The sequence below is a fragment of the Piliocolobus tephrosceles genome, chromosome 8 (genome assembly GCF_002776525.5).
Source record: "Piliocolobus tephrosceles isolate RC106 chromosome 8, ASM277652v3, whole genome shotgun sequence".
NCBI lineage: Eukaryota > Metazoa > Chordata > Mammalia > Primates > Cercopithecidae > Piliocolobus > Piliocolobus tephrosceles.
The window spans coordinates 127,612,574-127,630,222 of record NC_045441.1 but is presented as its reverse complement, the minus strand read 5'-3'; the positions used below and the strand labels follow the sequence as shown (position 1 = coordinate 127,630,222).

The 17,649-nt window shown below is 40.0% G+C and overlaps 1 protein-coding gene and 1 pseudogene across 2 annotated transcripts in view; one reads left to right on the top strand and one right to left on the bottom strand.

Moving 5' to 3' along the window:
* TRIM24 (tripartite motif containing 24) overlaps positions 1-17,649 on the bottom strand; it is a 126,419-nt gene that overhangs the window by 83,261 nt on the left and 25,509 nt on the right. For both annotated transcript variants that reach the window (XM_023190049.2, XM_023190048.3), the window contains exon 2: positions 1,641-1,759. In XM_023190049.2, coding sequence (XP_023045817.1) covers positions 1,641-1,759 — 119 coding nt within the window. The remainder of the gene's footprint in view (positions 1-1,640; positions 1,760-17,649) is intronic.
* On the top strand, positions 15,396-15,541 carry LOC111524800 (annotated as a pseudogene).

Sequence of the window (17,649 nt, the reverse complement as noted above, 5' to 3'; positions counted from 1 at the left end):
CACAAGCTGTAGAATTAATCTCAACATGGCTAACCCCCACTGCAGTACTATAGATTATGCATGATAGATTTGACATCTAGATTTAAGAAGCCAACAGAGATGTTCTACATGTGGGTTATAGAAATTAGAAAGAAAATAAAAACACCATTGGATCTCTAAATCCAACACCTTGGATAATGGTACCAAATGAGGCTTTAGTTAGCTGGGCATGGTAGCATAAACCTGAAGTCCCAGTGACTCAGGAGCCTACGGTGGGAGAATCATTTGAGCCCAGGAGTTGGAGACTGCAGTGAGCTATGACTACATCACTGAACTCCAGACTGGCTGACAGAGTAAGACCCTTTCACTACTACTACCACCACCACCACCACCACCACCACCACCACCACCACCACCACCACCACCACCACCACCACCACCACCACCACCACCATTATTCCCCCCCCTTCCCCAAAAAATAAATGAAGCTTTCAAAGTAACACCATGTAGAAAAGAAGGCACCGGCGGCACCACCACCACCACCACCACCACCACTATTGCCCTCTCTTCCCCCAAAAATATATGAAGCTTTCAAAGTAACACCATGTAGAAAAGAAGGCTTTCTTAAAAACGTAAAAACCTTACTGATCAAAGACATGGTGTCTTTCATATGTTTCATTATAGAGCTTATCATTAAAATAGAAAAAAAGTGAAAAACTGAGCTTGAAATAAAAATCTCATTGTCAATACACAGTAAAAGTACAAAGAAATGAAATAATGTCAAATATAGAATAATGGTTTCTCTGGAGGAGACTGGAATGTGGGTATGCAATCAAGAGTTTCTGGATTGTCCCTGTTTCACTGTTTAATTTCTTAAGGTGAATTATTCATTATTCTTTATATTCCTTCTAACATGTTATATAATTTTATAGATCAATTATCTAATGTTTGGCTCCTTTTATTTTAAAGACCTCCAGCATTTTAGGTTGCCTCATCAATAGCTGGCAAAAGAGGCTAGGCATGGTGGCTCACACCTATAATCCCAACACTTTGAGAGGCCGAGGTGAGTGGATTACTCGAGGTCAGGAGTTCGAGACCACTATGGCCAACATAATGAAATGCTATGTCTACTAAAAATACAAAAATTTGCCGGGCATGGTGGCACACGCCTGTAATCCCAGCTACTCATGAGGCTGAGATGAGAGAAGCACTCGAACCCAGGAGGAGGAGGTGGAAGTGAGCCAAGATCGTACCACTGTCCTCCAGCCTGGGGAACAGTGCAAGACTCCATCTCAATTTAAAAAATAAAAAAAAAAGAGGCTGGGCGTGGTGACTCACGCCTGTAATCCCAGCACTTTGGAAGGCCAAGGCAGGCGGATCACGAGGTCAGGAGATCGAGACCATCCTGGCTAAAACAGTGAAACCCCATCTCTACTAAAAACACAAAAAATTAGCCAGGCATGGTGGTGGGCACCTGTAGTCTCAGCTACTTGGGAGGCTAAGGCAGAAGAATGGCATGAACCTGGCGGGGGGAGCTTGCAGTGAGCAGAGATTGCGCCAACTGTACTCCAGCCTGGGCGACAGAGTTGAGACTCCATCTCAAAAAAAAAAAAAAAAAAAAAAAATGAGCTGGCAAAAGGTTCAAGATGTAATACACTTACCTGATTTGACTTTTCTACTGTACTGCTGGGAACCTCAGTAGTGTCCTTCACAAAAAAGTTATCTATGATGTGTCTCTCTGCACATTCTTGGCTGCAAACTGGGCATCGAATGACTCCAACTGGGAAAAACAAAATTATATTCTAAGTTTTAATACAAATATACTGAGTACTTAACCAACACATCCCATTCAAATTGTGACTTTGTTCTTTTTCAATGTCCATTCTTTTTAAATTCATACCTGTTGTCACTTAAAAATAATTGTCTATGTAAATATACTGATTTTATCTATACATCACACATGAAATACTAAACGATGCATAAATTCTTCATAATTTTAAATGAAATGCCTCCCTTCCCCCACATCACCATGGGCTAAATGCTTTTACTGTTTAGCAACTTCTCTAGCAGTGGTTTTCCAACAGAAATGTACAGAACCATATGGGAGATTTTCAAAAGAACAAGGAGCTCAGGTTTTTCTCTAGATCTACAAAATAAGGATTTCTGGAAGTAGAACAGAGACATGCTCCTTTTGTTTAAAATCTCCACAGAGACTGTGAAACATCATTTCCTTTTAACAAATGCAAATAGTATTCCTTTGAACAAAAAATAATAGTCTTTCATAGTGCTTGGTAAAACAATAAATAATAACAAACAAGTTAAAACTGTAATATAAACTTGATGCCATATAATTTATACTATGGAAGACTGCAGTAAGGTTCCCAGATAGATTTTTTAATGAAATGCATAAGAACAAACACAAAGTAATCCAAAGGCCAATTTCATTTGCATAAACAAACAACAAACAAAAATTTAATTAAAAAAAAGTTTTTTACAATAGCAACAAAAACGCATTAAGTACTCAGAAATAAATTTTAAAAGATTGTGAAGGTTATTGTGCAGGAAAATATTAAGCTATATTTAAAAACATTTTAAAATATCTAAATCATGAAGAAAGCACGTTCATGACGGTAAAGATACCAATGCTCCCACAACCATATCTATAGATTCAATGCAGCTCTAGTAACAATCCCAAAGGAAATTCCCATAGAATTTTGACAAGCTGAGGGGACACGCCTCCCAACTAATAATACCTACTATAAAACTATAACAATTAAAATGGTGTGATATTTTGTAAGGCTTACATAAATGGACACTTCATATATATCAGATGTTCACTAGAAATCAGTGGGAAAAGGGATGAACTTTTCATGTTGCTGGAACAATTATTGGGGGTGGGGAATGAAATTAGATCCCTACTTTATCTGATCCAAAAAAAACAAACTATTTTGAGTAGATTAACAACTATAAAACTTTCACAAGAAAATGTAAGAGAATACCTTTGTGACCTTGGAGTACAAATTTATTGGAATAAATATTTAAGCAAGATACAAAAAGCAAGAGCTATAAGGGAAAGATTAATATAGCCACCTTTGTTACAGTTCTTTGTTACAGAACTACAGCTAGTGAAAATATTACCATGAACAAAATGAGAAGACAAGCCTCAAGCTGGAAGATCTATCTAAACACACAGTATTGGCAAAGAATTAATACTTCAAATCTGGAAAGATGTCACAATGCACTTCAGAGAAACGAAAGATGGAGTAAACCTAATTTTCATTATGCCCCCAGCTTCACACAGCTAAGAACTCTAGACATTCTATATAAAACATTAAGTGTTACCCCCATTTTACAGATGAGGAAACTGGGTGCTATGACTGGCCTGTGGTCACACAACCACTAATGACATGTCATGTGCACACTCTACATGGTAAGTATTAAAATGGAGATACAGCATAGACTTTAAAGCGGTACAAGATCTAGATCAGCCCCTCTTCATTGATTGCTCCGTAACTCCTTTTTTTTTTTTTTTTTTGAGACGGAGTCTCATTCTGTCACCCAGGCTGGAGTACAATGGTGCGATCTTGGCTCACTGCAACCTCTGCCTCTCTGGTTCAAGTGATTCTCCTGCCTCAGCCTCCTGAGTAGCTGGGATTACAGGCACGCGTCACCATCCCTGGCTAATTTTTGTATTTTTAGTAGAGACGGGGTTTCATGATGTTGGTCAGGGTGGTCTCGAACTCCTGACCTCGTGATCCACTGTGCCCAGCCTTGATTGCTCTGTAACTCCTAATCAATCTTTTTGAGCCTCTGTTTCATCTTCTGTAAAACAGTAATACGTGATAATCATGATGATAGTTATCCTGTTGAGAACTTGCTGTGTTCTAGTTATTGTGTTCAATATTCCACTTCCATTAGAACAACTCTGAGGCAGGATTATTGTAAGGATTTCATATGAGTAAATGCACAGAACAAGTCTAGCCTGGGTTGGTACCTGGTAAACCTGGGCAGTAAGCCCTGTACTGCCCAACTAAAATCAGATGACAATAGCTGGCTCTTTCTGAATCAGGTAAATGAGGACCAGCACAATCTCATCTACACTGACTCCCTCAAAGTATGATCTCTAAGGCTACAAATAAATTCTGAGTCATGGATATACCTCTGCCTAATAAGGAACAATTGAAACCAAATGTTAGTAAATCCCAAATTTACATCTCTACCAGAACTTCATTCTCAAGCCCCATGTGTATCTTTTTTTCAATAATAGAAAAACAAAGCACTACATATTACACAGTAAATACAATCATGAGCTGCATGACATGACGGGTTTTTTGTTGTTGTTGCTGTTTTTTTTTGTTTTTTGTTTTTGAGACAGAGTCTCGCTCTGTCATCCAGGCTGGAGTGCAGTGGTGCGATCTTGGCTCACTGCAACCTCTGCCTACCTGGTTCAAGTGATTCTCCTGCCTCAGCCTCCCAAGTAGCTGGGACTACAGGCACCCGCCACCATGCCTGGCTAATTTTTTGTATTTTAGTAGAGATGGGGCTTCACCATGTTAGTCAGGATGATCTTGATCTTCTGACCTCATGATCCGTCCATCTCAGCCTCCCAAAGTACTGGGATTACAGGCATGAGCCACCTCGCTTGGCCACTGCATAACGTTTTTTTAGCCAACAATGGATCACATATATGTCAGTGGTATCATAAAATTATAATGAAGCTGAAGGCCGGGTGTGGTGGCTCATATCTGTAATCCCAGCAGTTTGGGAAGCTGAGGTGGGTGGATCACTTGAGGTCAGGAATTCAAGACCAGCCTGGTCAACCTGGGGAAACCCTGTCTCTACTAAAAATACAAAAATTGGCCGAGTTCAGTGGCATGTGCCTGTAGTCCCAGCTACTCGGGAGGCTGAGGCAGGAGAACTGCTTGAACCCAGGAGGAAGAGGTTGCAATGAGCCGAGATCGCACCACTGCACTCCAGCCTGGGCAACAGAGTGAGACTCCATCTCAAAAAATAATAATAATAAACAAATAAAAATAAAATGGAGCTGAAAAATTCCTATCACCTACTGAAAGCTGTGGTAATATTGATAATATTGTAAGTGCAATGCATTACTCATGTGGTTAGGGTGATGGTATAAACAAGCCTACTGAGCTGCCAGTCATATAAAAGTACAAAATGTTCTAGGCCCCCTTCATAGGCACTCATCACTCACTACCTGACTCACCCAGAGCAAATTCCAGTCCTTCAAGCACCACTCATAAGTGCTCTATATAGGCGTACCTTTGTTGTTTATCTTTTACACTGTATTTTTCTAGGTTTTAGATATGTTTAGATGTACAAATACCATTGTGTTACAGATGAACACTACAGTATTCAGTACAGTGACATGCTGTACAGATTTGTAGCCTAGGAATAACAGGCTGTACCATATTCTCCTGGTGTGGAGTAGGCTATACCATATAGGTTTGTGTAAGTATACCCTATGATATTTATACAATAAAATTGCCAAAATTGCACCACCATGCCTGGATAATTTTATTTTTTTATGAACAGACAGGGTCTCACTATATTGCCCAGGCTGCTCTCAAACTCCTGGGCTCAAGGGATCCTCCTGTCTTGGCCTCCCAAAGTGCTGGGATTACAGGCATAAGCCATGGTGCCTGGCCTTATTTCTTTTTTTTCCTTTTTTTTTTTGGGGGTGCAGGGAGAGACGGTCTCACTCTGGTTGCCCAAGCTGGAATGCAACGACATGATCTTGGCTCACTGCAGCCTCCACCTCTCGGGCTCAGGTGAATCTCCCACCTCAGCCTCCTGAGTAGCTGGGACTACAGGCCTGTGCCACCACACTCCACTAATTGTTTTGTATTTTTAGTAGAGACAGTTTCACTATGTTGTCCAGGATGGTCTCAAACTCCTGGACTCAAGCAATCCGCCTATCTCAGCCTCCCAGAGTGCTGGGATTACACGCATAACCCACCACACCTGGCCTCTTATTCCTTTTTTCTACAAATGAAATGTTTCAAGCTTTTGGGTTTTGAGATGTGAATATGATTTGTTATCTCCTTTCTGTGAAGTTTTAGTTTCTAAACCTAAGCATAATGCAGGGCTTATGTTTTGACATTATGTGCTAGGAATGGCTCACACTTCTTTGACTGCCCAGCTCCACAAAAGAGATGTACGTGGATTTAAAGTCTCTTATTACACACAGTAGATCATAACACAAGTGAGTTAAATGACAGAATCATGAGATGGATCACCACCAATCCGGCAACTTTATTCCAACATCCACGGCAGACAAGGGAGAAGATATATATATAAAGCCAAATAGTGCTGTCCGTGGTCCTGTCAATACCACTAATGGTTTTGACTCCTACATACATAAATAGCAAAAAACCAAAAAACAAGTAAATGCTATCTACAAGAAATCTACTTCAAATATACAGAGAGAGGTTAAAGGAAAAAAAAAAAAAAAAAGAAAAGCAGGATGCTAACAGATACACATTCAAACAATAAGCATGTGTACAGGGCAGTGCTCCAGGTGGCTTTGAATCAAGCCAGTTCCCTGCTCTGCCCCACACCTCTGTGTAACTGTGTAACATGCTGGGAATGAAGCATCCTGAGACAAGGAGGAGCTGGTTGGAAGAGCCTCAGTTTCTGTCCCTATCATTCCCTCCACCCTCAAACAGGATGTCCTCTAATCTTTAGCCCAGTGAATCATGTTGCCCTTGAGACATAAACCTTCTTTCCTGGGTCCCCTAGCTGTGGTCCATAGACCATCCACTCTGGGCAGCTTTTCCAAGCCTTGAGGGACTGATTTGCAATGAATGCTAGGCTTCTCCTGTCCCTTGCTGCCCATCTGTGGGTAATAAAACTGGGCTTCATGTAAGTTGTTCTGCTTATGAATGTTTTGACTCACTGGACTCAGGCAAGTAGTAAAAATGCAGCCCAAGATATAGCGAGCTAAAATGGTAACTAGTACACAGTGAACATCCTTCATAATATGAAACCAGGAGGACTTAATAATGCTCACAGACAAAGCAGACATCAGAACAAGGACTATTTACAAGAGATAAAGTGAGAACATTGAGTAATGATAAAGGGGTTAACTTATCAAGACATAATCCTAAATTCATATGCATCTAATTAATAGAGCTTCTGAAAAAATAATGTAGAAACTGATACAGCTAAAAAAAAAAAAAAACCGACAAATCCACATTCCATTTGTTGATATCAACTCTCCCCTCTCAGAAATCAATAGAGCAGTAGACAGAAAAATCAGTAAACATATAGAAGACTTGAACAAAAGAATCAAACCTGATCCAACTGACATTTAAAAAAACAATGTGAAACAAAAAAGAAAAAAAAAGAAAAAAAAGAAAAGAAAAAATAAAAAAACAATGTGAGCAGGCCAGGCGTGGTGGCTCACGCCTGAAATCCTAACACTTTGGGAGGCCAAGGCAGAAGGATCACCTGAGGTCAGGAGCTGAAGACCAGCCTGGTCAAACCCCGTCTCTACTAAAAGTACAAAACTAGCCAGGCATGGTGGCTCATGCCTGTAATCCCAGCTACTCGGGGGGGAGGAGGGAGAACTGCTTGAAGCCAGGAGGCAGAGGTTGCAGTGAGCTGAGATCATACCACTGCACTCCAGTCTGGGCGAAACTCTATCTCGGGGAAAAAAAAAAAAAGAAAGAGAGAAAGAAAAAGAAAAAGAGAAAACAATGTAAGCAGAAGGCACATTCTTTAAGCATGCACAAGATATTCACCAAGATATAACATATACAGGAAAATAAAACATGTGTAAATGAATTTATAACTAAACCCACACAGGGGGCCGGGCACAGCGGCCATGCCTATAACCCCAGTACTTTGGGAGGCCAAAGTGGGAGGATTACTTGAGTTCAAGAGTTCAAGACCAGCCTGGCCAACATGGTTAAACCCTGTCGCTACTAAAAATACAAAAATTAGCCTGGCATGATGAAGGATGCCTGTAAGCCCAGCTACTCAGGAGGCTGAAGCAGGAGGATCGCTTGAACCCAGGAGGGAGAGAAGCTGCAGTAAGCCAAGATCGCACCACTGAACTCCAGCCTGGGCAACAGAGTGAGACTCCATCTCAAAAAAATAAAAAAATAATAACAAAAATTAGCCAGGTGTGGTGGCATGTGATTGTGGTCCCAATTACTCAAGTGAGTTGAATGACAGGATCAAGAGGCTGAAGTGGGAGGATGGCTTGAGCCCAGGAGACAGAGGTTGCAGTGAGGCGAGATTGCATCACTGCACCCCAGCCTGGGTGACAGAGGGCGACCCTGTCTCAAAAAATACATGAATAAGTAAGTAAAAATAAAAATAAAAAAACCACACAGAGTCAGGCACAGAGGCTCATGCCTATAATCCCAGCACTTTAGACGGCCGAGGCGGGCAGATCACTTGAGCTCAGAAGTTCAAGACCAGCCTGGACAACATGGTGAAACCCCATTTCTACAAAAATAAAAATAAAAAATTAGCCAGGTATGGTGGTGTGTGCCTGTAGTCCCAGCTACTTGGGAAGCTGAGGTGGGAGGACGGCTTAACCCCGGAGGCAGAGATTGCAGTGAGCTGAGATTGCACCACTGCACTCCAGCCTGGGTGACAGTGCCAGACACTGTCTCAAAAGCCAATCGACAGGCTGGGCGCAGTGGTTCACACATGTAATCCTAGCACTTTGGGAGGCCAAGGCAGACGGATCACCTGAGGTCAGGAGTTCGAGACCAGCCTGGCCAACATGGTGAAACCCTGTCTCTACTAAAAATGCAAAACTTAGCTGGACATGGTGGTAGGCACCTGAATCCTAGCTACTTGGGAGGCTGAGGCAGGGAGACTGAACCTGAGAGGTGGAGGTTGCAGTGAGCCGAGTTCAAGCCACTGTCCTCCAGCCTCGGCAACAGAGCAAGACTCTTTCTCAAAAAAAAAAAAAAATTGAATTTGTGATTGAAAACCAGGCGTGATGGGAGGATTGCTTGAGCCCAGGATTTCAAGACCAGCCTGTGGAACATGGTGAAACCCCTTCTCTACAAAAAAAATCCAACCAAACCAAACAAACAAAAAACCTTCCCACGAAGAAAAGTCTAGACCCAAAGGGCTCCACTGGTGAATTATATTCAACATTTACAGAAGATAAGACCATCCCTAAACAAACTCCTTCAGAAAAGAGGTAATTCCAACCTTATTTTATGAGGCCAGTATTACCCTGATACTAAACTCGGATAGTCATTACAAGAAAAGAAAATTATAGACCAATCTCTCTCATAATTAACAAAAGAATCATTAACAGAACACTAGAAAATCAAACCCAGAAATACATAAAAATACATATACATCATGATTAGGTAGGGTTTATTCCTGAAATACAAGGTTGGATGAGCATTCAAATAATTTATTATGTTAATAAAATAAGGGAGAAAAGCCATATTTGATCATCTCAATATACCTGGGAAAAAAATCTGAAAATTTTGGCTGGGCACAGTGGCTCATGCCTGAAATTCACTGCTTTGCGAGGCTGAGCCAGGAGGATCACCAGAGGCCTGGAATTCAAGACTAATCTGGGCAACATGGTGGGATCTCATCTCTACTAGAAAAAATACAATTTTAAAAGGGGGAAAAATCTGAAAAATTCACCTATCCGCAACAAACTTTCAAGAACCTAAGAACAGATGGAAACTTCTTCAACCTGATAAAGACCATCTCTGAAAAACCTATAGCTAATATATATTTAATGATGAAATACAGAATCCTTTCTGCTGTCACTGGGAAGAAGGTAAGGATGTGCACTCTTAGCACTTCTATTCAGAACTGTTTTAGTGAGTGCAAAAAGACACAATAAAAAAAAAAAAAAAAAGGCCGGGCGTGGTGGCTCAAGCCTGTAATCCCAGCACTTTGGGAGGCCGAGAGACGGGCGGATCACGAGGTCAGGAGATCGAGACCATCCTGGCTAACACGGTGAAACCCCGTCTCTACTAAAAAATACAAAAAACTAGCTGGGCGACGTGGCGGGCGCCTGTAGTCCCAGCTACTTGGGAGGCTGAGGCAGGAGAATGGCGTAAACCCAGGAGGCGGGGCTTGCAGTGAGCTGAGATCCGGCCACTGCACTCCAGCCTGGGCAGCAGAGCGAGACTCTGTCTCAAAAAAAAAAAAAAAAAAAAAAAATCCAGATTGGAAAGAAAGAACTATATTCACAGGTGATGTGATTGTATAAGCAAAAAGTCCTAAAGCATTCCCCCAAAAAAGCTACATAAAATAGGGGTAATATTAACAAAAGATATGCAGGACATGTAGAGTAAAAACCACAAAACGAAGATTAAAGAAGACCTAAATAGAGACATTAAAAACATTATTAGATTGGTAGACTCAATACGGTTGAGATTTTCCATGTCTCCAAACTGATCTCAAGATTCAATGCAATCCCAATTAAAATCCCAGCAGGGAATCTTTTTGTAGTAACTGACAAACTGACACTAAAATTTAATGAAAATGCAAAAGACAGAGAATAGCAATAACAATTCAAAAAATACCCAATTTGGAGGACTTATGCTCCTTGATTTCAAGATTTACTATGGATAGAGCTACAGTAATTCAAACAGAGTGGTATTCCAGAAAGGAGAGAAATACCAACAATGAAACAGAATAGAGTCCAAAAACAGACATATACATATAGATTATATAACAAGCATTTAATCAGTCTCAAAAGGATGGACTGAGAGAAAACAAAATGGGCAAGAATTTTGTAGAAGCAAAGTAACAGAGCCTACAAGTTTCCCAAGTCCAGTGACTTCCAAGAAGACTAAAAAGAAACTAACATCTAAATATATCACACTAGACTGGACATGGTGGCTCATACCTGTAATCGCAACATTTTGGGAGGCTGAAGTAGGAGGATTGCTTGAGGCTAGGAGTTTGAGACTAGCCTGGGCAACACAATAAGACCCCATTACTGTAAAAATAAATAAAGAAAGAAAGAAAATATGCCATTCTAAAACTGCAGAAATCAAAGACAAAGAGAAGTCTTAAATACAAAGAAAAAAGGATGAATTATCATGAAAAAAGACAAAAGTAGGGCTGTTAGCCTACTTCTCGTCAGCTACAATGTAAGTCAGAAGACAGCAGAAGGCTATCTTCCAAGTGCAAAAATTGCCTAACTAGAATCCTAAATCCAGCAGAAATATTGTTAAAGACTAAGATGCATTAGTTGAAACAGACTGTCAGAATCAATAATAAAATCCCACAATATGCTGCTATGTTGTCAATTTGATACATTTTGTAGGTTCACTACTTTTAGAGTTTACTTTTTGTTTAGATATAAACTTATTTTTGAATATGTAAAACATTTACATGGGTTCAAAAGTAAAAAACTATATTAAATAAGTATAGCAAATTTCTTTTCCATCTTTATCACTCAAATCCATTTGCCCTACTTCACCTTCTCTATAAATAATCATTTTTATTAAGCCATGTTTTCTGGTATCTGGGTGTTTTTTTCCCTTTTTCCTAGAAGTTCTTCTTGCAAAAAACACTGTACTGCAGCTTTTTGTTGTTGTTGTTGTTGTTTTCACTTAACAATACATCCTGATGATCACTCCAAAACAGTAAATACAGATCTACCTGCATTCTTTCCCCCCCCACATTGTATGTACCTCAGTCTTTTTTACAGCTTATTTTCCATCTTCTGCTATTACAATGATGACTCAATGAATAACTCTGTCTATATGTCACTTTACTAGTGGCAGATGTACCCTTAAAATAAATTCTTAGAAGTGGGTTTGTGGGTCAAAGGATAAAAGAACCTGCAATTTTATTAGAAACAACAAAATGCACTTATTGGAAATGTATAACAATATCCAGTTTCTCAAAGTCTCAAATAGAGTATGTTAACAAACATTTGGATTTTTGCCTGATAGGTGAAAAACAGCTATATTGGTATAGTTGTAGTTGACACACTCCTTATTGTAAGGTTTAACATCTTTCTTTTTGTTGTTGCTTCTTTTTTTCTTTTTTAAAATACAGATGGGGTCTTGCTATGTTGCCCAGGCTGGTTTTGAACTCTTGCCATCAAGTGGTCCTCCTGCCTCAACCTCCCAAAGTGCTGGGATTACAGGCATGAGTCACCACTCATATTAATCATAGAAGTAATTCCAGATTAAGAGAAACATGGCCAGGTGTGGTGGCTCACGCCTGTAATCCTAATACTTTGGGAGGCCAAGGTGGGAAGGTCACTAGAGGACAGCTGTTCAAGAGCAGCCTAGGCAACATAGTGAGATCCTGTCTCTATTTAAAAAATAATAACACCAGGCTTGGTGGCTCACGCCTGTAATCCCAGCACTTTGGGAGGTGGAGGCGGGCAGATCACCTGAGGTCAGGAGTTTGATACCAGACTGGCCAACATAGTGAAGCCTCGTCTCTACTAAAAATACAAAAATTAGCTGGGTGTGGTGGCGGGCGCCTGTTATCCCAGCTACTTGGGAGGCTGAGGCAAGATAATCACTTGAACCCAGGAGGCGGAGGTTCCAGTGAGCTGAGATAACGCCATTGCACTCCAGCCTGGGCAACAACAGCAAAACTCCATCTCCAAAATAATAATAATAATACTAACAATAATAAACAGATATAAAGGGCATTTTTGGGAAAAGGGGAAAAATGGAAGATGGACTTGTATTAGACTATTGGGAAATAATGCCTATTAAAGACAGCTGTGATAAGGTTATTGGTATTATCAAGGTGACTGTCTTATCTTTGGTAAGAGACTGGCATGCATAAACCAGCTACCATGACCCATTCCACAGTCCTGCTGCAACATGGGGACAGCATTCCTAAAGTGGCTCACTGTTGCTATAGTGAACAGTAAAGACTTTGTGCTCTAAAATTTTGGGGTGTGATTTAATTGGTATGGCAGTTCCCTGAGGATCAGCAGAGATGGTTGGCTACATTTGACCCCCTTAGGCTGAGGGCGGCTTCTCTGGTGACATTTATCAGAACATTTAAAAAGGAATGCACACTAATTTTTAAAAATCTAGACATTTTAAAATATCTGAGAGGCTGCAAGCAGATACAGAGATAATGGGACAGAAACTTCAGTAACACATATAACAAGGAACAAAGACTTCACAAAAATCGCTTGGAAAAGTCACTATACTAATAGACAACTTTAGACCTCAACAAACAACAAAATAAATCCCTGAGTAGAAGGAGAATCTGTTTTCCAGAGTTACCACCACATTATAATACTTAAATTGTTTGGTTCTCAACAAACAAATGATAAATCATAGAAAGCAGATAGCTGGTTTATAAGAAAAAAATAATTTGACAGAAAGCTATCCCTGGGACAGCCCAGACAGTAAAACTACTAGTCAAAGATGTTAAATCAACTGTCTCAAATATGCTCAATGATGTAAAAGAAACTATGCACAAAGAGCTAATAAAGCATATCAGAAGAGTGTATGAACAAACAGGGAATGTCAGTAAAGAGACACACATTACAGAAAAGAACCAAAAAGAAATTCTGAAGCTGAAAAGCCTAAGAGCTAAATGAAAAATTCATACAGCAGTGCAATGGTAGATTTGAACAGGCAGAAGAATCAGCAAACTTGAAGATAAAAAAATTGAAATTATCCAGTCTGAAGATTAAAATGAAAGAAATAAAGAAAAAACTAACAGAACCTAAGGCACCTATGGAAAACCAAAAGAGGCAAATGACATATGGAATAATTAATACCCAAAAACTTCCTAAATTTGATGAAGAACATGAATCCATGCATGCAAGATGCTCAATAACCTCCAAGCAGGATAAACTCAGATATTGTTACTGTGTAACTTTAGAACTGTAATTTTCCAACTTGTAAGGGATGGCCTATTTTTGCTTCTTGATGGCTGGCACAGTCCATTTGAGACTTTCCCCAAACTATTCTGCAAGAGCAGTAGCCTCTCCCTTCATCAAGCACTCCCCTGTCTCCACAGACTGAAAGTTGATTCTGGTCATTTTTTCCAGCTTGCTGGTTGTTTCAATGTTAAGGATTAACTCCTAGAGATTCCTACTCTGCTACTTTGCAGGATGTCCCTGTCACCAAAATTAAAACTACAGTATATCAAAGGACATTATCAAGAGGGTAAAAAGACAACCCAAAGAATAGGAGAAAATATTTGCAAATCATGTATCTTGTAAGTGCTTAGTATCCAGAATATACAAACTTTTACAACAAAAATTCAAAAATAGGTAAAGAACTTGAATAAACATTTCTTTTCTTTGAGACAGAGTCTTATCCTGTTGCCCAGGCTGGAGAATGGTGATACAATCACAGCTCACTGCAGCCTCTACCTCCTGGGCTCAAGTGTTCCTCCTGCCTCAGCTTCCTGAGTAGCTGGGACTACAGGCATGGACCACCATGCCTGCCTAATTTTTTTACTTTTATTTTTGTAGAGATAGGGTCTCCCTATGTTGCTCAGTCTGGTCTTGAACTGCTGGGCTCAAGTGATCCTTCCACCTCAGACTCCCAAATAGCTGGGATTGTAAGTGTTGAGCCACTGTGCCTATCCGACATTTCTCCAAAGAAGATTTAAAAAAACAGCAACCAACAAGCACATGAAATGATTTTCAACATCATTTGGGAAATGCAAATCAAAACCACAATGAGATTTATCACTTCACACCCACTGGGGATGGCTTTCATCCAAAAAATTAAAGGAAAAATAAATGTTATCCAGGATGTGGAGAAATTAGAACTCTTGTGCATTGCTGACACGATGCAAAATGGTGGAGCTGCTATGGTAAACAGTTTGGTAGTGCACCAAAAAGCTGACAGCCATTCTACTCCTACACACCCAAAAAGAACTGAAAACAGGGACTAACAGATACTTGGACATCAACGTTCATAGCAGTATTATTCATAAGAGCTAAAGAGTAGACAGCCTAAATATCCACTAAAAGACCAATGTGTAAATCAAATGTGCTATACCCTTACAACGGAGTATTATTTACCCATAAGAAGTGAAATCTGATATACGTGCTACACTATAGATAAAACTTGAAAACGTTATGCTAAAGGAAATCGGTCAGACCAGAAAAGGACAAATATTGTATAATTCTATTTGTATGAGGTTCTAGAACAGGCAAACTCACAAGGACAGAAGGAAAGAGGAGCACCACAATAGTGATTGTCAAGAACAAGCACCTTACGAAAGGCAGCAAAGGCAGCCAAGAAGGTATTTGATCCATTTTCTTAGAAAGATTGTTATGATGTGAAAACTCCTGCTATGTCCAAGAAATATCAGAAAGACACTAGTCATCAGAACTCAAGGAACAAAAAGTGCATCTGATGGTCTCAAGGGTTATGTGTTTGAAGTAAGTCTTGTTGACTTGCAGAATGATGAAGTTGCATTTAGAAAATTCAAGTTGAATCGCTTCTTGGCCTTTTGGCTAAGATTAAGTGTAGTATCTGTTCTTATCAGAAAATTCAAGTTGATTACCAAAGATGTTCAGGCCAAAAGCTGCCTGATTTAACTTCCATGGCATGGGTCTTACTCCGTGACAAAATGTGTTCCATGGTCAAAAAATGGCAGACCACAAGTGAAGCTCGTGTTGACATCAAGACGACTACTGATGATTATTTGTTTCATCTGTTCTGTGTTGGTTTTATGAAAAAACCAACAATCAGATACGGAAGATCTCTTATGCTCTGCACCAACAGGTCTGCCAAATCCAGAAGAAGATACTGGAAATCATGACCTAAGAGGTACAGACAAATGACGTGAAAGATGTGGTCAATACACTGATTCCGGATAGCACTGGAAAAGACACAGAAAAGGCTTGCCAATCTATTTATCCTCTCCAAGATGTCTTCAGTAGAAAAGTAAAAATGCTGAAGAACCCCAGGTTTGAATTGTTAAAACTCATGGAGCTTCATAGTGAAGGTAGCAGTTCTGGAAAAGCCACTGGGGATGAGACACATGCTAAAGTTGAATGAGCTGATGGATATGAACTGCAGTCTAATAACCCATTTTCTAATTGTGGCAAATAAAAAGTTATATTTGTGAAAGTAGAAAAGAGGTTATGAGGGGCTAGGAGGAAGGGGCAATAGGGAGGAGTTCTTGCTTAATGGGTAAAGAAGTTCTGCTCAGAAAAGCTGAAAATTCTAAGAATCAGAGCGCCTCTTCTCCTCCAAAAGATCGCAGCTCCTCATCAGCAACAGAACAAAGCTGGACGGAGAATAACTTTGACGAGTTGACAGAAGTAGGCTTCAGAAGGTCGGTAATAACAAACTTCTCCGAGCTAAAGGAGGATGTTCGAACCCATCGCAAGGAAGCTAAAAACCTTGAAAAAAGATTAGACGAATGGCTAACTAGAATAAACAGTGTAGAGAAGACCTTAAATGACCTGATGGAGCTGAAAACCACGGCACGAGAACTACGTGATGCATGCACAAGCTTCAGCAGCTGATTCGATCAAGTGGAAGAAAGGGTATCAGTGATTGACGATCAAATTAATGAAATGACGCAAGAAGAGAAATTTAGAGAAAAAAGTAAAAAGAAACGAACAAAGCCTCCAAGAAATATGCGACTATGTGAAAAGACCAAATCTACGTTTGACTGGTGTACCTGAAAGTGATGGGGAGAATGGAACTAAGCTGGAAAACACTCTTCAGGATATTATCCAGTAGAACTTCCCCAACCTAGCAAGGCAGGCCAACATTCAAATTCAGGAAATACAGAGAACACCACAAAGATACTCCTCGAGAAGAGCAACCCCAAGACACATAATTATCAGATTCACCAAGGCTGAAATGAAGGAAAAAATGTTAAGGGCAGCCAGAGAAAAAGGTCAGGTTACCCACAAAGGAAACCCCATCAGACTAACAGCAGATCTCTCGGCAGAAACTCTATAAGCCAGAAGAGAGTGGGGGCCAATATTCAATACTCTTAAAGAAAAGAATTTTCAACCCGGAATTTCATATCCAGTCAAACTAAGCTTCATAGGTGAAGGAGAAATAAAATCCCTTACAAACAAGCAAATGCTGAGAGATACTGTCACCACCAGGCCTGCCTTACAAGAGCTCCTAAAGGAAGCACTAAACATGGAAAGGAACAACCAGTACTAGCCACTGCAAAAACATGCCAAATTGCAATGACCATCGATGCTAGGAAGAAACTGCATCAACTAACGGGCAAAATAACCAGCTATCATCATAATGACAGGATCAAATTCACACATAACAATATTAACCTTAAATGTAAATGGGCTAACTGCCCCAATTAAAAGACACAGACTGGCAAATTCGATAGAGTCAAGACCCAACAGTGTGCTATAATCAGAAGACCCATCTCACGAGCAGAGACACACATAGGCTCAAAATAAAGGGATGGAGGAAGATCTACCAAGCAAATAGAAAGCAAAAAAAAAAAAAGCTGGGGTTGCAATCCTAGTCTCTGATTAAACAGACTTTAAACCAACAAAGACCAAAAGAGAAGAAGGTCATTACATAATGACAAAGGGATCAATTCAACAAGAAGAGCTAACTATCCTAAATATATATGCACCCAATACAGGAGCACCCAGATTCATAAAGCAAGTCCTTAGAGACCTACAAAGAAACTTAGACTCCCACACAATAATAAAGGGAGAATTTAACACTCCACTATCAATATTAGACAGAT